A 21,422-nucleotide genomic window follows, 5' to 3' on the forward strand; every position below is an offset into this window, starting at 1 on the left:
TGTCCCGAGAAGATCTCGATTTGCATCTGAAACACATGAGGTCCATCGCCCATATCCGGTGGTATATATTTCGAATGATATTGGACTATATCGGTCGTCCAAAATTTATTATGGATAAGCAATTATTAACCCAGTAATGCGAAACGGGAAGAGCAGGCAGCACTGAGATAAAGTGATCAGCATATTATTATCGCCACTATTATTGTTATTATTATTATTAGCAATAATTATGCTTGCGAAAAAATTTAAAATGTTCAAAATAAATAAATAAATTAGTTAAATTAAATTAAAAAATTACGGCCCGGCCTTGAAGGGGTGCGAGACGTTCAGGTTCAGGGACCGGCAAATGCTATTATATATGGCAAACGTCCGCTCTGCAACTCCCCGGAGAAATCTCTCGCCCTCTCTCTTCACCGGTTCCTTCCCTCCTCTCTCTCTCTCTCTCTCTCCCCGTTCTAACAACTCTCTCTCTGTCTCTCTCTCTCTCTCTCTCTCTCTCTCTCTCTCTCTCTCTCTCTCTCTCTCTCTCCCTCTCTCTCTCTGTTCATACAGAAGATTCCTGTTCTTGTTAGCTTTGTGATGTGTTAAGACAAGAAACAAGACAAGACAAGCCGAGACAAGACAAGAAATTCGGTTCTGAAGGAACTTTGCTGGGTTCTTGTCGATTTTCTCTGAAGTTCGATTCCGGGGCCGAGCTCTGGTTTCAATCGCCTCCCAGAGGTCGCTTCTTGCGCATGGTCGCTTCTGCATTGGCCCTCTAAGAAACCAACCCCTCATTGGTACATATATAAACTTGAATACCCGATTGGCTTCGGTTGCTCGATTTCATTTCCCGTGATGCAGAGATTCCGTTGTTAGTCTCGTGCCGCTTATTAACCCGGGTTTGTGGTCTGATCTATGTGTGAAGATTTGGTCCGACGAGGAGGAAGATGTCAGCAATGGTGGCTCGGACCGGGCGGCACAGACAGCGTTACGAGGACAACTTGCGACTGGTCTCGGGGTACGTTGTTGCCCTGTTCCTTCCGCTACTAAGCTTACCCTTCATGGATTGATTATATCTACAGATGAGGTATTGAGGAATTTAGCAATTGCTTGAGTTTGTCCTTTTGTGGAAAGGAAAAAGATGAACAGATTCCAATATGATTTGTGTGCTATGAGCTTGGCCGGTTATTCAATTTTAACCTCGAGCCGACCAAGAGAAGGGAGAGAAGAAGAGACAAAACCTGCCCTTATCCACTATTATAAATTTCCACCCCCAACAAAAAGAAAAAGAAAATGTTTTTTTTTCCACCGTGTGGGTCTAGACACGGGTGCACACACACATCTATTATATATATTTTTATAATATAAATTTTGTATGTATTCGTAAAATAATATGAGGATTTCACTGTAAACTATGGGTGATTGCCCTTGTCCTCTTGTGTGGAAATATGGGTGATCAAATCATTGTGATAGTTATTTGTTGAGAAAAGCAAGCAGCAAAGTTTTTATCTTTTTTCTCTTCTGTCGTGTGGGGAGTTTTTAATGGGGAGCTTGAGGGGGCACGAGAGTCTCTTCTCTTCTCTGCTGTTTTTTCTTCTGTTGTCTAGTCATGGTATTGATTGTGACATGAACATGATTTTCACAATTGTTTAGTGGCTGTGATGAAGCATTCCCTGCCCAATAATTGTTTTCCATATAGTCCCAAAAGTCTCCGGAGGTTGTCATCAGCTGGTAATTAAAAATTTCTCACTATTGCAAGTGGTGGAGAAAGTAAGATTAGCATGTAGTGTATAACCTGACTTGAAATGGCAATGCTCGGAAATGGGTCTGCCAACTGTTGTCGTCACGGCAATATTTTTTCCTTGAAGCGTGTAGTCTGAGTGAGGGTCTTTTCTTGTTGAATGGGGCATTTCTAGTTTTCAGTTTTCACTTTCTGAGGAATGGAAAACAATGCAAAGGATAGATTCCTTGTATTCCGATTGGACGTACTCTGATAAAAACCAGATAAAGAACATCAAGAGTGGCGTTTTTGCTCATGAAAATGCAGTATCGAAAACGAGCCGGATGGCATTCCTGCTGATTCATATCAATTGCTTATCACGAGGGTACCCAAGTCTATCGGGGGATAGATCTTCATTCTGCGATAGAAAATGTTGAGGCTTGGGAATGCACCATTTGAACTTGTGTCTCCTTTTCTTTTGAGATTTGTTTATTGTGAGGGCAGCTTAAGAACTAATTCAATTGGATTCCTTTAATTTTATGGTATGCGAAATTGTTCCTAGTCTCAAGCTCTGAGATACTTCTTTGAAATCTATGCTGTTCCCCACCGTTTGCATACTGAATAGAATTTCTGTGCGACAGATGCATCCCTTACCGACTCACAAAGGACAATGACTATCAGAGAGGCAGCATAGAGAACAGAGTAGAAGTACTTATGGTCTCGTCCCCGAATCGAGATGATCTCGTCTTCCCCAAGGTACCTCATTCACGTGGCTTATTAATCCATCAGGCGGCACTCTGGCATAGTTATTCCTGTTCCGAGTTGACTTACGGGGATCTCCTTGTTTTGCTATCAGGGTGGATGGGAGGACGATGAGACCGTTGAAGAAGCAGCGTGTCGTGAAGCTCAAGAGGAGGCTGGAGTAAGAGGAGTACTCAATGTAGGTTATCTTTTCTTACCTTGAACCAAAGGCTCAATGTGTGCCTCGGTTATTAAGTCACCGGTTTTGGTTAAGACCTGATTTAATCTTGGTAAAGGGGATTGACTCCTTTTCATATAGTTAGATGGAAAGATCACTGTTAGTTCCAAAATCAAGTGTAGATGGACTTAATCATTGTAAGTTGGAGCCACAGACCAATCCTATGGTCGGTTTCTAGCAAGGCAAAAAGCTGTATTTGCAAGATATCTACTTTTTTTTTTTTGATAGGTACAAGATATCTACTTCATGCCTAGTACATTGGTACTAATAGTGCATGTCTAAAGCAGGACTGGTGCTTTGTTTTCCTCTATGTTTAGGAAACTCCACTTGGTGTTTGGGAATTTAGGAGTAAGAGCAGACAGGACGTTTGCAGCCTAGAAGGAGGCTGCCGAGGATATATGTTCGCACTCGAGGTCACCGAGGAGCTTGAGGCCTGGCCAGAGCGAGAAAACCGTTGTCGGAGATGGGTCAGTATTGCTAAGCTTAAGTTTGCTTTTCGTCCAAGTCCTTTTAGGAATTCGTGATTGGTCTGAGGATTGGTTCAGCTCTCCTAGTTTAGAGTCCTCATACATATTTCCTGGCCTTCAACAGGTAAACGTGAAGGAAGCTTTCGAGCTCTGCCGCTACCAATGGATGTGTCAGGCGCTGGAGAGGTTCCTCAGGGTACTGGCAGAAGAGGCAAAGCTCAAGATGATAGGAGAATCCCCCGAGCCCCCACCACCCGCGGACATGGTGGCTGAATCCCCTATCGTGCCACCCAGCTGCTGCATAGATGCCCCGACAGCACAGCGTCACTCTGCCATGATGCCTTTCTCATGGATCGTCACTGTAAAGAGGTTGCCCCTGACCTGACCTGTGCTTGCTGACTATATACAGCGCTCGCGTCATTATGACCAGTGAAATTGTCCATTATTCGTATCATTACGTGTAAGATTTAGATTCACGGAGTGCAGTGTAAATCTCTTCCCAAATGTGAAAAGTAACAAATTGTGAAGGGAAGCGGTTGCACTCTCTGTTATGTGATTGAGGTTGTTATTAGTGCAAAAAGAAATCCCAAATCGTTGCCTCTTCCCTTTTTCCTATCATCAATCTAAATGACAGAAATATTTCGGTTACAAAGGAGATCAGTATGCCTAATATAATAAAACAGAAATATAACAATAGAAGTAGGGGTGTGCGTGTCCGGGTACTGTTGTTTTTCACGATACCAGATCTTACTTTAAAAGAGGCAGGTTACAAGATTTTTGAACCGAACCAATCCTGTTGAGTCTTGGAAGCGGAATCTACCCAAAACCTCTATTATACCACGGGTTTCAGGTATCTTGTTGAAATCTGTAAATTTTTTTATCTCGCTAAATAAAATTGAAAATGTATCATCAATAATCAATAATCTCGCAAAATAAAATGTAGACATAGATTTTTATTTTTATTTAAATTAGTAACTATATTTTTTAAATATTGAAATATCTGAATATAACTATATATGGAAATGATTATCATAGTATCGGTTTCGATTCTAGTTCTGGGTACTCCATGTGAAAAAACGGGAATCGGAATCGGTTTTCACTGGTTCCGTATTTTAATACTTGAACCCTACCGTATTTTCAATAAAACTACTTGGACCCTACTCTAATGGTTACGTTCTGATCGATTTCGAGTTTACCCGGTATCATTGTATATCTCAAAATGGAAGTAGTCACATCCCCAATAATACCCAATCATATCATACTTGGAAGGGCTTTGACAAAAAATTGGCTGGGCTGAAACTTTAAGACAATATCTGATGCCTCATTCGGCCCACATGACGAGGAACAAATGAATTGTGTGGTGTTCGGGCTCGGGCTCGGGCTTGAGCTTAGATTGACCTGACTAGACAGCGAGCCGGGCTAACTTTTGGACCAGTTCAGCTTGATCCATGATCAGATCTACCGCAACCCAAAAAGTGACCAAATGTGTGCATCATTGAAATCGGAGCCAGTCCCTCTAAATGTGTAATTACAGAGGGGATATAGGAAGACCCCGTCGAAACTAAGAGTAATCCAGACTATGATCAGCTCAAGATCGTCTTACGCCTTTTTTTTATTATTTATTTTAATGAATAGATCATTTTGTGCATTATGTGAATATTTAGGATGAATTTATTATATATGATAATAATTATCCTACTAAAAAATACTTTTTTGAAATGAATATTATAATTGGGGAGTTTGTTTTTGATATATTATTTGTATTTCAATAGTTTTAATTAAAAATAAAAATTATATGTGTAATTTAAGGTCTTCAAATTAACATAAAAAAATTACGGTAAAATTACTTTTATTTCTTTTACTAAATAATTTCCTTAATGAAAATCAGACATATTTGCATAAATAAACTAACTATTATATAAATTACTTTGTTTTGATTTTTAAAATAAATATCATAATAATAGATAGATATAGATTATAAAATTATCTAAAATTAGCTTCTTCCAGTTAATGATTATAATGCAATAATATTTATAGGTATGTAATTTGTGAAAATTTAAAGATACTTACGGGAAATTATAATGAACATTACACTCAATATTGAAATAACATCTCATATCTAAATTTGTTATTGCAAAAATTATTAATATTTTAAATTTTTTATAATGATAAAGGCAAATAAATAATTTATAATACATACAAATTTCTTCGTTTTTTACAATATTGATTGAAAAATTAATATATTTTTATATAATATAAGTAAGAGTAGAAAACCTACATACAATAATTGTCTAGAATATTTTAGAGCATAAATTTCTATTACAGAAATTTATGTTTGTTTGCTGTGAAGAAAATTTCAAGATTATTTCTATATGAAGCATTTCTCAATGAATAAAATTGGAAATATATTAAAAAAGTAAAACTAATTATTTACATTGATATGTTTAATGCATAAATAATGTACAAACTCTGGTGCATATTATATATTATAGATATATCTTATATATCATACAGGAGGACCGTACTATGCACGGAATTAAATTAAATTTTTATTTGAAAATTATATTCACTCTAAGTTATTTTTAGAAAAATATATTTCTAAAGTCATTTAAATTCCTCGTGTGCCACATACCATGTCTATTATAGTGTGAATAGTTTTTTAAATAGAATTTTTTGCCTTTTTAATAGAAAAAGCATAGTTTCTTCAATTAAAGATGTGGAACAGTAAAATTAATAAAGAATTCTTTTTATCTGTATCCTGGTATTCGGAAGTCTAATGGGTTCTGACTAATCTAGTTTGAGCCAAGTCGGTCCACTGAAAAGATAAAGTCTCACAATATAGATTTTCTCTATTAATAAAGAAATTTAATAGGGTTAATAATAAAAAAAGCACAAACATTTTACATTTTAGCAATTCTAGCTCAAACTTTTTTTATTAACCTAAAAATGCACAAACTTTCAATTTGATAACAATTTTTGCACAATGTCAAATTTTTCGTTAATTTGGACGAAATCGAGGCCACAGTGGGTGCCAGCGATCTCAATCCGGGGGAAGGAGCCGACGACCCCAATTGGGGGGTGATGGTTAGGGTCGCGACTCCACCTGTCGAAATCGGGAGAATCCCCAATTTGAGGGTTCTCCTAATTTCAGTGGGTTGGGGGCCTCAACCCTCGCCACCACCTCCTCATTGAGGTCGCTAGCGCCCATCTCCTGATTGAGATCGCTAGCGCCCTCCCCTAGTTGAGGCCGTCGGCGCTCTTTGTGACCTCGATTTCGTCCAAATTAATTGAAAAATTGACGTCATGCTATAATTGTTATCAAATAGAAAGTTTGTGCATTTTTAGGTTAATAAAAAAATCTGTATTAGAATTGTTAAAATGTAAAAAGTTTGTGTTTTTTTTTTTGTTATTAACCAGTGTAATAAACAAAAGAAGAAAAAGAGAAGTGACGGCATATATTTATAAGAGAGAAAAAAAAAAGTTTGTGAAAGAGGGAGAGAATTGTGGAGTGGTTACTTGGTAGTTAAAATTAAAAGTAGTGTGTGGATATACTAATTTGGCCTTAACTTCCTTCCTCCAAATCCAATGGTATTTTTGGGAGAAGGAAAGTTACACTAATTAATTAAATTATAGATTATAAATTCACTCATTCTTCCTCCAGTTGCAAGCGCCCCAATTCTCCCAAGGAAATTGGAAAATCACTCTCTCAACCTTTCTTGATGTCGCTCAAGAGAAAATTAGAAATTTTTATCCTATAATCTATTCTATTATACATTTTTTTTTCAGTTAGAAAGAAGATTCACGAGTCTAATATAATGATATAGAAATTTTAATAGTTAATAAAGAAACACAAGTAATACTAAGATGAGAATCATATGCAATCTTTTGGTGGACGGGAGGATTTATGCGTTATAACACTACACTCTCTTTCTCAATTTTACTATATTTTTACATTCTTTATTTTAATTTCTTACAAAGATTGAAATTTTTTATCTTTTCACACTCTTTTTCATCGCTGCAAGTTTGTCAAATTGTGCAATTTGTTATTTCCCACGACTCTCAAATTTTTATCCTACTTATTTTCATGAGTATTATTTTTTAAATAATTATAGAAAATGAAATAAATAACACTACACGGTCCAACTTTTGACAATTTTTCAATTTTATCATATTCTTTAAAAAAAATTTGAGCTATTCTAACATTTAATTTTTATTCCAAATTTATTATACTGTCAAATTTCCGTCCAATGTAAATAAGCTGCCCAGGTTCGAATACCCCAGCCACCATCCTCTTTTTTCATTTTTCTTTTAAAAAACAAAATGTATGTTTTATTATATTTCCTCTTTCCAATATAAAGTACCTATTCCAATTTTTCATTTTTTCTTTTACAAAACAAAAAATATATTTTCTTGTATTTCCTCTTTTCAATATAAAATACCTATTTTTTATTTTTCCTTTACAAAACAAAATATATGTTTTCTATATTTCTTCTTTTCAATATAAAGTGCCCAATTTGAATTGATAGTCAGTTTAAGTAGAATTTTTTTTTTATTTATGCTCTTAGATGTGTCGTAATATTTTTGGATGAAACACATGAATACAGTACTAAGCTATGATTGAGACTACTCGCTTGGACAGTGATTTGGTCGTGACTATAAGATACTTTCAATGAAGTTCAAACCTTACACCGCGATTAAAGTTTGTCAAAGCCTATTAAATTGGTATTATGATTTTCTTAATAGGAATACTAAAAATTGAAATTAAAATTAGTTCGACGCCTCTGTCAAATTAATTAATATATTCTTTTAGAAATCTGCACCATTTATTAGCAATCAAATTCAAGGGTTTATAATTTCTATCCATAAGTTGTTTTATCAATAGTTTGACTTATACCCTATATTGATCAATCTACAGAAAAAAAAAATGGCAATTTTTTTTTTCAAACGCATCAGCATCGAGCTGAAGGACTAAAACCTTTTGTTCTTTGTGCAATATGAGAGATTTTCATTGCTTCAATGAACATTGTAATATTTTATCCAATTGATCAGGTGGCAATTTTCCTATGAAGATCTGTTCGTGCCAAAAACCATGTCGCCGTAGAATCAAACAACAATTAATCGCTGTGTCTATAGCGTCCTCGATCCCATCGGTTGTCAATGGTCGGAATTCACATGTATCAATTGTTCCACTCTCTTTTAACAGATTATTAAACGCTAGTTCAATTAATTCGTGTTTTAGAATAATTTAAGCAAAAAATATGCAATTTTCTTTGTACCATTTGCCAATTGAACCCCATTCAAACTCAACATGATAAAGTACGTTTGGTTAAGCGTGCAAGCAAAGAATTCCTAGTAACCGTGCATGGCTTCTAGTGAAGAACTCGATAGATCTCATCCGAACCACTTATTAAGACTGATCTTACCTATCGTGTTTACGTGGATTGATACGTGTTTTATATTCCAAAACTGATCCAAGAAAGGGACGGGAGGCTTCAATAAGTGCTCAATCGCATCTCTTCAATCGACAATTTTTACGAGCATAACAACCTTCAGAAATAGCAGGTATGCGTACCGAGGAGTTTCGAACTTGGAACTTCATTGCAAAGTGACTCGGGGTTTTAGCCTCAGCATATCATGCACCACTCTCATTAGTCATTGGCATGATCATCCTAAACGGAGAAGGAACGAGGAAGTCTCAAAAGAAGTCAATGAGTTCCCAAGAATAAGTCAACTAAACCAAAGGCCCTGATTCGATCATCCGGTCCCTGTCACAGCATTGATTTAATCAGATCAGCACCAGATGGGCCCAGGCGACGCCACGTCATATCCGTACGTGATCTCAATTAGTTAGTAGCTGAGGTCGCGAGTTAAAGCTCGAGTACTAAGCGAAAACGGACCCATTTTTTCGTCTGCTTTTCCCCACTCGCGTCCAGGCGCGCGTGCACTTCGCGCCCCCGCGTGTAATCCGCGGGCAAGGTGGAGATGAAAGGGTCGTTTACGGCTCTCCACGGATTTGCCACGTCAGCTGTCATTTTACGGACTACAATCAATGGATTTATTTATTTATATTTTTTTTATTAACTAATATAATGCAATTTTCCTGTATATATTATATGTATATATATATATATACACACACGCATGTAATACTAATAATATATGTTTTTGCTCCTATCCAATATCCGATAGGTCATCTATCGTTTGTTGTTGGCTTTGGGTCGAGAAATTCATAGATAGCTCCTCTATGTTTGCCCCTTACGTAAATGGCATGCGTACGTTGGATGTACTTGAACTGACTTTGGGTCGTTTAACGGATCGAAATTTAAAACCCTAATGATGTAAGATTTTATAAGCTTGTTTTCTATGTGATGATGTGTTTCAATATAATAATAACTCGTCATTTGCTTAGTCTTTGGTTGTACATTATTCGCATTACATAGTATATCCCGTGTCGTTTTTTAGTCGAAAGTTAAAAACTCTCGCGTACCTTTCATGTAACTGCCGCATATCTCTATTATTGCATTTGCTTTGGCAATTTTTGCTGCTGACGATTCAAAGTCAATGCAATGCTAAAGAATATTAATTGTATACGGAAATGAGCCATATATAAGTGGGAGGCAATAAGATCATGAAGTGGATATGCTCTTCAAACCATATATATATGATGTCGTGTCTATCATCATCATCATGCTTAAGAATCTTTCTAAGCCATTCCTTTTTCCCCGTCTTTCGATTATTTGCATCTGTCTGGATGAGGTCTAATCGGGACCTTAATCAAGATTCGATAACAATTCTTCTTTTGTCTAAGTCCGAGGAATTGAAAGCTTAAGGACTCGAAATTCCAGTATTAGAAATTGGTATGGCGTCCTCTAGTTAACAACCTTGCTAGTGTCCTCCCATGAACCATGACATTCTAAGCGTACCAAGATTTCAAATTTCAGATGGACTAAAACATAATTAATTAGTAAGATGATACTAATAATTCCCCAAAAAAAAAGTGAATATCATTAACCTTATGCCAACATCAGTGGAATCTTAGCCCCTCAACCACGATAGAGTCTACTGGAAAGTGCGTGCGTTGTCCTTTGTGTCACAGCTAACTAGTCTAGTCTATAAAGAGCAGTCACTATGAGATACACATCATGCCCCGTTTGATTTTATAATCAAATTTTTAAAATTTTAATTCTAACTTTAACTCTACTCACTATACAATAAAAATTAATAATACAATTATTATTTTTTCATTTTTTTTAATTTTTTAACTATTCAATTCAATTTTTAATAATAAATTCTCTCAACTATTTATTACTTATTTTACAATTCAACAATACAATCATTACTTATTACTTATTTTCTCATAATTCAACATCCAAAATCATTACAAACCAATTAAAACAAAAATTTGACTCAATTCAACTTTAAAACCAAACACAGTATCCTTAACTCTAAATCTAATCACACCACTTATTGTCTCCTCATAATTACATGATGGACCATATTTGGCACGTAGCTTCTAAGCCGATAATGATATCCTGCACTTCCAATCTCCCAGAGCCAACTGATTGGAGCTTTGGCTTCATAATTAATTATTCCACATAATTTGAGGTATAATTTGTCACACGACCTGATATTTATCATCATAAGAAACTCAGAGGATAAAATGATTGAAAACCATGAACCCTCGAAACTAGCATCTTTTACCTAGCCAATATTATTGGACAATTTAAATGTAAGTTATTCAAGTTGAAAGCTTGATAAAAATCTAGCAGGATCTAAAACTCGAAAAAAGTAGAACCTTATTAGCTTGAGCAGCTTATAATGGATGCACCATAGTAATTAAGAGCGTATGAAGTAATAGTGACATCCATAATTACTAAGTAGAAGCCCATAATTATGGAATGAAATTGATCGCAGTTCAACTGTTCAAATCTGATGATTCGCCCTGTAGCCGGTTGAAGTCAAAATCAATCACGATCGGGGGTTGAATAGGACGATTAATGTTTTACGTAGTAATTCGATTTGAATTATCTGGTTCGTCTGTGCAAAAGAAGTCTCGAATGACCTCCACTCATACCATGAACTGGCAACACAGTCGGCCAAGCTTCGACAACTCGTGCCGTGTGAAGATCACATCTCGCTTTGACTGTTCTCCATAGGGCCATCACCTAACCATAACGAAGACGAGCCCGTACCATAATTCGCTCACAAATTTCGTAGCAAGTAAGATTATTATACGCGCGCGATTCCCGGTTAGCTAACCGAGAAAAGAAAACAATCCAACTCCTAGTTCGACCGGGTTACCGAGTTCGTTAAATATCAGCGGAGGAGTTATCATTATCGAAAAAAAGTAAATTACAGAAAAAAAATAAAAAAAATAAAATTCCACCTCATGACCGAATCGGACGGACGGGAGAAAGAGATGAGTGACATTCCGCACGCGCGTCCCCTCCGCGTGTGAGGCAGACAGCGGAGCCCTGCACCGGCGGCTGCTTCTTCTGGTTATATTACGCCCACTCCGTCTTCGAAGCGCGAGAAGGTCCATCGGCATCTTCTTCCCCTCCGAGCAGAGCAGAGCAGAGCAGAGCAGTCGCAGTCTCAATTTCAAAGGGAAAAAAGATTTTTTTTTTTTTTTTATTCATCAACCATGCAGAAAAAAGATTGAATATTTCTCGAAGAAGAGGGAGGGAGGGAGGGAGGGAGTGGGCTGTTGAGGTCGGCAGGTACAGATAGAAGGAGGGAGAGATAGAGAGAGGGAGGGTCGTGGTTGGCTTCTGGGAATGGAGCCGGAGTCTGGGGTTCCCAATCCCCGCAATCCTCCCGCGGTTAGGGTTCTTCCTTTTACCAATCCGTTTCCCCGTCTCCCCCATCTCTCTGTCTGTGTATTTGAACATGTATGTACATGATGTGCATATAGCTCGCGATGTGTGTGATTCATTGGCCCGACGGGAGGGATCTCGTTTTCCCATTTCCCGATTGCTCCTCTGGTGATTTGGGTTGATTCCCATTAATGGCACGGATGTTCCTTTGCAGCTGCCCCCTGGCCGGGGCAACCCGTGTTCCCATCCCTGAGATGGGATTCTCACTAATGAATGCCATTTGGAACTTCCCCTGATCCCGAAAGTATCAGTGACGCTGCCTGTTTCCTTTTGGGTAGATGGAGAGGAGGCATATTGTTATGGACACTGCTTCCTATGAAGCTATATGGTTCATGCCGTGCATTTCGGTCTTTTGAGGATGCAGTAACCGGAGTCTAAGTAGTTGGTCGTGGTGAAGTGGGGAACCCTTTGAACACAGCAGTTCTTTGGATACTAATCTAATTTTTAGATCCCGTTTCTTGTTTCACAACAGTAGAGTATCAATTTCATGCCCCGTGTTGGTCCCTCGATAAGAGCCTATAGTGGTTACTGGCAGTGGACTTGAGGTCCGTCATGTAATTGGACATTAATTGTTTCGGGAAATTGAGTTGCTTCTATGTCATATTGATATGACGTTGGGTGGATATTGAGGTTATCGACCATCGCAATAAAGGCACAGAGAAACAAAAAATCTCCCCGTGCTAGTTGTTTTCCCCAGCTAATAGTGGGGAGGTTTATAGTCTGTGGTTTGAGTTCATTGCAACATATTTGCGTTCCCAGTTTTTGTTCATAATTGTCGAAGGAAGTTCAATTTCCACTGATAAAACTGTCAGAAAACAAAAATCACTTTTTCTGTCCGCTAGCTCTTATTGCATAGTATTTAGTTGCCCCGATGAAAACTGAGTTGCCTTCTATTGGAAATCAATTGTTTAAAGGAAGCAGGCTTTGTTCCTCATTTACATCTTCTGGATTATATTTTCGGTGGAAGTTGTTGATTGACGAGCAGCCTTATCTGTCATTGTGGTATAATTTAGAATGAAGCATCTAATACTTAGCTGTATTCTTGTTTGGTGCAGCTTTCATGGATGCATCTTTCGAGGAATCTGTTATTGGCATACCAAAGCTTAGGCGTAGTATATGGAGACTTGAGCACTTCTCCTCTCTATGTTTATTCAAGCACGTTCATAGGGAAATTGCAGAAACACCAAAATGAGGAAGCAATATTTGGCGCATTTTCCTTGATCTTTTGGACCATCACTTTAATCCCGTTGCTTAAATATGTTTTCATCCTCTTGAGTGCTGATGATAACGGTGAAGGTGCGTGAAACTCTTGCTTCAAATTTATATAAGGTAATATAGAGTTGAGCTATTAACAGAGTCTTCAAAGATGCTTTTTAGGTGGGACGTTTGCTTTGTACTCGCTGCTTTGTAGACATGCAAAGTTCAGCTTACTTCCCAATCAACAAGCAGCTGATGAGGAGCTCTCGGCATACAAATACGGACCATCTTCACAGGCTTTGCCTTCTTCTCCTCTTAAGAGATTCTTGGAGAAGCATAAGAAGCTGCGGACGGCACTGCTTATTGTGGTGCTTATTGGTGCTTCTATGGTCATTGGTGATGGTGTTCTCACACCAGCTATTTCAGGTGAGGTCCTGAAATTTGCTTCTAAAGCTGGATGAGGTTCCCAATACTCATCCCTACTGAACTTTGATCTTGTTTTTGAGTTTAACTTTTTCCTGATTGTTCCTCTTGGCATTCAAATGCAAATTGTTGGTTCTAAGGCTGAAGAAAGCTGATACAATACTATTTGTGAGAATCTTGAAGTGGTAAAAAGTCAGTATTCTCTAGCATGAATCTCATGATGATGAGTAAGCAATGACCAATCTTATAGTAATGACTTTCCCTAAGATTGGGATTCTAGTATTCTACTTTTGGAAGTGTAACATTGTTAACAAATAGGGTTTGTCATAGTTTCCTAACTTGTCCAAAAGATTCTGGAATTAGCAACTCTGGTTCTGGTTTTTGACAGTGGTTTTCTTCCAGTTTCTTATAATGGCAATTTTATCAGCTATAATCTTTTCATGATCCCATTATCACATGGCCATCTGCATTTACCTATTCGCTCAATTATCTTTTGCAGTTTTATCAGCTGTATCAGGATTGCAAGTGACAGAAGAAAAGTTAACCAATGGTGTGTGAGCTATTTATTTCTTGCATTTATTATTGACTTGTTCTCCAATGTTTTGTTTACTTATGACACTTCTTAACTATTTGCAGGCGAATGTCTCCTGATTTCATGTGTCATAATAGTTGGCCTGTTTGCCTTGCAGCACTGTGGCACCCACCGTGTAGCTTTCGTGTTTGCTCCAATAGTAATTATCTGGCTGTTTTCCATTTTCTCCATTGGGCTTTACAATACGATACACTGGAATCCAAAAATAGTTCGAGCTTTGTCTCCTTATTATGTTGTCAAGTTCTTCAAGGAGACTGGTAAAGATGGGTGGATTTCTCTTGGAGGTGTTCTTCTGTCAATTACTGGTAGGTTAGCTCTGGATATATTATGATACAAAAGTTTTCTGTTGCGAAACCTTTAATCTTTATTCTTTGTCCCCCTGATTTTTGTTCTATTGAAGATGATACAGTAGTACTTTCAGGTGCCTAACTTAAGTTTGACTGATATTGCATTGAATAGCCCACTTCATCTACTGAGCGATTCCTGTCTTTGGGATATCCAGGTACTGAAGCTATGTTCGCAGATCTTGGCCATTTTACTGCCTTTTCAATTAGGGTGAGTTTTAGAACAGGCTGCACTTCTGCATGAACAATCTATGACATAGTTCAGTGGTACTTAAAGAACTCGAAGGATCAGTTTTGATCATATTATTTGGTACTTTGGTTCACCTTATGTGAAATATATCATATTTGACTCTTGGCTCTGTACATACTCTTTCACATTATCAATAGTCCTGAACGTGATCCTGCCCCTGCAGCTTGCATTTGCTCTGGTCATATACCCTGCTTTGGTAGTTCAGTACATGGGCCAAGCTGCTTTCCTGTCCAAGAATATCAACTCCATTCCCTACAGTTTTTACGATTCAATACCTGGTTAGTATTTTAAAACAAAGTCGTTTGTGGCCAACTGCTTAAAATGATTAGTTGTTGATTATTTCATGTTAATGTCTCTATCTGTTTGGTTTTTAGTTTAACATATTTACTATTGTCCTTTCTCTGCAGAACCTGTGTTTTGGCCCGTCTTCGTCATTGCCACTCTTGCGGCCATTGTTGGGAGTCAGTCTGTAATCACTGCTACATTTTCAATTGTGAAGCAGTGCCATGCTCTTGGGTGCTTCCCACGAGTCAAAGTTGTTCACACCTCGAGGCATATTTATGGGCAGATCTACATCCCCGAGATTAATTGGATCCTCATGGTTCTCACTCTCTCTATAACTATTGGGTTCCGAGACACGACTTGGATTGGAAATGCTTATGGTAAGTCACAATTACCTATATTGAGCACTAGTGCTACTTTTATTTGCCTTGTGCCGCGCTGATCAGCATGTAATTTTTCTTGTTTGCTTCCACTTTCCGAGGGGCTAATTCCAGTTACCCACAATAGATGGGTTGCCCATGTTGAGTGGCTATCAACCTACTCCGTATAGTTTCCCGAGTTCTTCAAAAGCTTATATTTTGAAACTGTTGCTATAGATCTTTCATATGAAAACCCGAAGTGAAAGCATTTTTTTGGACATTGGAGGTGACTTGTCTGACAATGTACCCTACATCCTTCTTTGGTTCAGGACTCGCTTGCATGACGGTCATGTTTGTCACGACTTTCTTGATGGCGCTCGTGATCGTCTTCGTCTGGCAATGGAGTCTGCTGCTTGCAGGGGCATTTCTTCTCTTCTTTTGGACTATCGAGGGGGTCTACCTATCAGCTGCCCTCATAAAAGTGCCCCAGGGAGGTTGGGTCCCCATTGTGCTTTCCTGCATCTTCATGGTAGTCATGTTTGTTTGGCACTATGGGACCCGCAAGAAGTACAACTACGACCTTCACAACAAGGTCTCCCTCAAGTGGCTCCTCGGCCTGGGTCCAAGCCTCGGCATTGTGCGTGTCCCTGGGATTGGCCTCATATACTCGGAGCTAGCAACGGGAGTCCCTGCCATTTTCTCCCATTTCGTCACCAACCTCCCTGCCTTCCACCAAGTTTTGGTGTTTGTCTGTGTGAAGTCAGTCCCTGTTCCATTCGTTGCTCCCGACGAAAGGTTCCTTATCGGCCGAGTTTGCCCAAGACCTTATCGCATGTATAGGTGCATAGTGAGATATGGTTACAAGGACATTCAGAAAGATGATGGAGACTTTGAGAACCAACTCATACAGAGCATTGCAGAGTTCATACAGATGGAGGCGGAGGAACCCCAGTTCTCGAGCTCCGAGTCCTCATCTCTCGATGGTAGAATGGCTGTTATCAGCACCCGAAACATCCAATCAACCACGAGCTTAGTCATCTCCGAAATTGAGGAGAGCAGCTTAGGCAGCTTGAGCTCAATCCAGAGTGGCAAGTCGGTTGCCCTTCAAAGGCTGAGGTCTGCTTACGAGGATGAGAATCCTCAGATCCGGAGGCGGCAGGTGAGGTTCCAGCTGCCACCGAACCAGGGGATGGATCCAGCCGTGAGGGATGAGCTCCTTGACCTGGTACAGGCAAAGGAGGCAGGAGTTGCGTATATAATGGGCCATTCATACGTGAAGGGAAGGAGGTCTTCCTCATTCCTGAAGAAGCTTGTGATCGACATTGGATACTCGTTCCTCCGGAAGAACTGCAGGGGGCCTGCAGTGGCCCTCAACATCCCCCACATCAGCCTCATCGAGGTGGGCATGATATATTATGTCTAGGGTATGAAAGGAACGTAGTTAACACATATCCTCTCCCCACCAACCCCGAGATTCGCGTGGAAATGGGTGATGTGTTGCACATGGAGAAAACAAGAGCTGTTGGGAAGAGGCACACCGGGATTTATCAAGAGTTTTGGGCGATGAATCTTACACTTGGTCAAGATTATATTTTCTTTTCATCAATTTCCTTTCGCTCAATGTGTATAGGATAGATCACACCCAACAGTTTCTTTCCTCTTCGGGTTCTCATTTTTCGGGGTTGCTTCAGTTTAGATGCCGGTAATGGTCGCGGAGTAAAAGTCGAGCATTAGCATTATCAATAACATACATGCCTTCTGTATTTTGCTCGACCGAAACACACCTCTCTTTTTGCGGCTCCATAAACAGTGTGGATATAGCTTCGGATGCTCGGTTATTTCATTAGACCCTCAAACCGATTGAGATTCACCGTTTCAAAGAAAATCCTCTTTGAGGAACCTCGATTCAACGGAAATTATGCTTGATATTCTTGCTATGGCCGGCATAGTTATGCATTTTTTTGAAAGGCAGAAATTTTCTCGTTGAAACCTGATGATTTTACGTGCAGTATGATTCGTCGGGTGTTGCATAGTATACATTATCTTGCACATTGTGGAAGGCCGCATTGGTTGGTTTATGTATGTTTGTATGTGTTTGTGTATGTCAGTAGGCAGACGTGAACATCGCATTCGACAACGCACTCGCACGTAATCCGGTCATTAACTATATATATACCTTTTTTTAACTCTAACCTGCCACCGGCCAAATCCCCTTCGAACATCACCAAACATCATATATTATGTTAATTTATTTAATCACAATCACAACACTAACAACATATGGAGATGTTCTGTTTGCACTTATGATGGATCGCCCAAGGACCGTCAGTACGTGCAAAATCTATCGGGATTATCTCATGAGGAATGTGCTTGCTGGTCGTCATTTGTCTTAGCCTCAAACGCTCGATCTCGACTACGGTACAGTGCCTCAGCAGAAAGGCAACCAGAGAGCCGAGGACCGGACCGGTCACCTCTCAGCTGCTCGTGTACTATACGAGGATGTTGTTTGGTGTGTCCAAAGTTATGCTCGAAATTTCCTGACATCCTTATATATATTCTCAAATGATAAGTCGAAAAGCATGTTACTTATTTTTTTTTTTAAGGTATTCAGATTTTATCCGACTAATTCAGACGGTTCACGCGAACACAACATAAACCAACCGGACATGTTAGTACGATCATACAGACCGTGCATGGTTTCTGGGTGACTGAATGAGAAAAAATAAATGTAAATAATTTTTCACTATTTATCAAAAATGAGTTGGCTCAAGCGAGTTCGCTCTTGTTCCCTCTAAACAAGATCTCAAGTTTGAATGGAGAAAATTCATATTGAAAGAATTTTACGATCCCATTTGACCTGATTAGTTGGGAATCAATTAAAATTCCAGATACTAGTGGCACATCAAGAAAAAAAATCTCACTCGCTCTCACAGTAAATTTGCTTTTTCCATCTCAACTGGCTGGGGGAAGCGAGAGTTGAGGCCACTTCTCTGAACGGAACTGTTCATTCTTAGCTCATTAGCTGCTCACTCTCTGCGACGGAGAGAGACTGAGGACTGAGCTGAAGCTCTTCTTCTCCGCCTTTAACACAGAGAGAGAGAGAGAGAGAGAGAGAGCGATGAGCTTCCAAGACGTGCAGAATGGCCGGGGCAGGCCTTCCGCCTCTCGGCCTCAGAGCCCGTCCCAGGCCGTGGCCGCCGGAATCTTCCAGATCAATACCGCCGTCGCCGGATTCCGCCGCCTCGTCGACGCCATCGGCACCGCTAAGGACACCCCCGACCACCGCCAGAAGCTGTCCTTACTCCTCCTTCCCCTCCATATTCCTTTTTGCTCCCCTCCTACTAGAACATGTCTGCTTGTTTACTCGGAGGGATCGTCGCCGCAGAGTGAAAGGAATGATTCTGGCGCTGAGGATGTGACCTTTTTCTGTTCTGGTTTCTTCCTATCGCAGGCACAGTTCGAGGCAGCGGATACTGCAGCTGGTGAAGGATACTTCCGCGAAGCTCAAGTCCCTGAGCGAATCGGATCACGATCTCGACGTCAATGTATGCTTAACCTCTCAGCTTGCAACGCCTTTATGAATTGTCAATTCAGAAATTTCCAGTTGTCCGGTTCGGAACCGAGAAATTTCCAATCAAACCTTTGCCCGTTCTCTGTTTTCAACTGCTTCATAATCTAAAGAGGACAACGGCTCTCTGCTTTTGATCTTTGGTAGCTGTTCTTTCATGTCTGTGACTCTGCAACTTATTTCCTAATCTCAGGTTCTTGTCCTAACGCATGTTTTTGTGACTAAGAATATGTGTCTTAATCACTAGTTTGATTTGGTAGGCGAGTAAGAAAATAGAAGATGCAAAGCTTGCAAGAGACTTTCAGACTACGCTTCAAGAGTTCCAGAAAGTCCAACAGCTTGCTGCTGAGCGAGAATCGGCTTATGCCCCAGCTGGTCCTCCTTCTACCTCGATAACAATGTATAGAATCCTTTCCGACACAAAAATAGTTCTAACGGCTTGCGATGTGTTCTCCCCTCCCCCCCCTTTTTTTCTTTGTTTATATGATCCATTCATTTTAATTTGTTTAAATTGTGCAAACCCATAATTTTCTTCTTGTGTAACAGATCAGAATCTGTGGAACCAGATGCATCTAAGAGGGATCAAGAACAACAACCTTTTCTCATGAAAGGGAAGAGGTAATTTAATGCATCACTGGACCTTGTGGACATTGATGACATCTTTTGCTTACGCTTTGTCATTTGTTAAAGAATGCGCAAGGAGCCTTCTAGCATAGGATAGCTTCAGTCACTATAGTTCGGGAATGAAAATGAAAATGAAAATCCTCTAATTGCCTAGATTACATGTTTAGTCGGCACTCTTACCATTGTAATTAGATAACTGCTGTGTACAAAATGAAACATTTGTTATATAAGCAAAAACACTTGGCTGGAGTCGACTTATTCTGGATTACCCTTTTAGGCAGGAGCTTATTCTTCTGGATAATGAAGTTGCTTTCAATGAGGCTATGATTGAGGAAAGAGATCAGGGCATAAGAGAAGTGGAAGAGCAAATTGGACAAGCCAATGAAATTTTCAGGGATCTTGCTGTCTTAGTGCACGAGCAAGGCGTCGTTATTGGTAAGATTCTAAAGAAGAGGTGGTTTGATTACCAAGACAAAATATCCTTCTTTAGGTTAATGAGCTCTCTTTTGTTTCCTGTTGTGTGATCTATTGTGGCAGATGACATTCAATCAAACATTGAGAACTCCTCTGCTGCCACAACACAAGCTAGAGTTCAGCTATCTAAGGCCTCCAAAAGTGCTAAAACTAAATGCTCATGGGTAAGTACCTCAAGCTATTGTTGCTTAGCATAAGCATTGAGTCTGTAGATGCATGATATGGTTTGTTGCATGATATGGTTTGTTGCCGTTAGTGAAGACCAATAATCATCCATCAGACGTGAACATCTGGAGTAACAAAGTTTGAACCAAGTCTGCTTCTTATATTGTTCATATGCCAGAATGGCTGCAATGATGGTTTTACTGCCAGGGTTATGCTGTAAAATTGCTATGCTTGAAGCCTGTGCTTAGATTGCTGCTGTGGCTTCTGCTAAGTTAAAGAAATGCAATTTCACAAGCCCTTGAGGAGAACTAGGTTATGCCTTTTGAGTTGAGTAACAACAGAACAACTAATACTCGAGTCAAAGCCTGAACATAAACGTGGATCTTCGTCATGCCTACAATATATATTATAAACTTCTGATGTAATCTTTGGAAAAGCCCTCTGGCCACCCCCACCTGATTGCGACTATATTGATAATTGCTTGAAAAGAGCACGTGCTTTGTGGAGGGCATTATTAAAACAACACCCACTAGCAGCTGAACTGGCTTAAAAGGAAACTCCCATGTGCAACTGAGTTGTCTGCACAGTTTAGGATTTTACTTTGCTTGAATTTCCCTCATGTTCATATATTTTGCTTTCTGATATCTTCCTGTCTCGGGTTTTGCTCTGCAGTGCTGGTGGCTGTTAGGGATTGTTGTGGTGGCACTGGTCATCTTCCTCGTGGTTATCCTCGTCTAGTGTGCGACTTTGCCATGCATTCGAGCTGTGATGATATTTTACATCTTGGAAAAATTCTTTTCACTGACATTGCTTTGTGCGAGTGGGCGGTGTTCGTAGTGCGCGAGTCAAGTGGAACTCCCCCTTTACAGTTATTATATACTTTTTGAAAAGAAAAACTTTTTTTTGAATTTATTCATTAGGGTTCTCCAGTTTGTTTTGCTGTCCTGGTGTGCTCCTGTATTCAACTTCCGTTGCTCGACAAGTCGGTTTCATTCTTTTTGTATCGAGTGCTTGTAGAGGAAAGCGTGTAACTGCTTACAATACTGAGGATGCGGATATGTCTATTTTCATTGTTATCAGTGTTATTGCTAAAAGGTATAGAATTCCCCTCAATGTGTCA

General features: G+C 39.4%; 3 protein-coding genes across 4 annotated transcripts; all 3 read left to right on the forward strand.

Moving 5' to 3' along the window:
• Window positions 1–321: 321 nt before the first annotated feature.
• On the forward strand, window positions 322–3,761 carry LOC116206124 (nudix hydrolase 13, mitochondrial-like). 2 transcript variants are annotated; one of them, XM_031538896.1, is made up of 6 exons: window positions 322–779; window positions 908–1,000; window positions 2,344–2,458; window positions 2,559–2,642; window positions 2,999–3,148; window positions 3,273–3,761. In XM_031538896.1, the coding sequence occupies exons 2-6, from the start codon at window positions 930–932 to the stop codon at window positions 3,531–3,533; spliced, it is 681 nt and encodes a 226-aa protein (XP_031394756.1). In that variant the 5' UTR covers window positions 322–779; window positions 908–929; the 3' UTR covers window positions 3,534–3,761. The 2 variants fall into 2 exon arrangements, with proteins under 2 accessions (XP_031394756.1, XP_031394757.1); XM_031538897.1 differs by lacking the exons at window positions 322–779; window positions 908–1,000 and adding an exon at window positions 1,048–1,069.
• A 7,794-nt stretch (window positions 3,762–11,555) lies between these two features.
• Window positions 11,556–17,250, forward strand: LOC116206422 (potassium transporter 4). Its single transcript, XM_031539294.1, has 9 exons — window positions 11,556–11,970; window positions 13,080–13,320; window positions 13,402–13,647; window positions 14,144–14,194; window positions 14,281–14,541; window positions 14,739–14,791; window positions 14,994–15,108; window positions 15,238–15,492; window positions 15,801–17,250. Exons 1-9 carry the CDS (start codon window positions 11,926–11,928, stop codon window positions 16,892–16,894), a joined length of 2,361 nt encoding a protein of 786 aa, XP_031395154.1. The 5' UTR covers window positions 11,556–11,925; the 3' UTR covers window positions 16,895–17,250.
• A 1,161-nt stretch (window positions 17,251–18,411) lies between these two features.
• On the forward strand, window positions 18,412–21,422 carry LOC116206423 (syntaxin-22-like). Its single transcript, XM_031539295.1, has 7 exons — window positions 18,412–18,765; window positions 18,923–19,016; window positions 19,300–19,439; window positions 19,586–19,657; window positions 19,941–20,098; window positions 20,201–20,301; window positions 20,975–21,422. Exons 1-7 carry the CDS (start codon window positions 18,590–18,592, stop codon window positions 21,038–21,040), a joined length of 807 nt encoding a protein of 268 aa, XP_031395155.1. The 5' UTR covers window positions 18,412–18,589; the 3' UTR covers window positions 21,041–21,422.

This window comes from Punica granatum, chromosome 4 (assembly GCF_007655135.1).
Source record: "Punica granatum isolate Tunisia-2019 chromosome 4, ASM765513v2, whole genome shotgun sequence".
In the NCBI taxonomy this organism is placed as follows: domain Eukaryota; kingdom Viridiplantae; phylum Streptophyta; class Magnoliopsida; order Myrtales; family Lythraceae; genus Punica; species Punica granatum.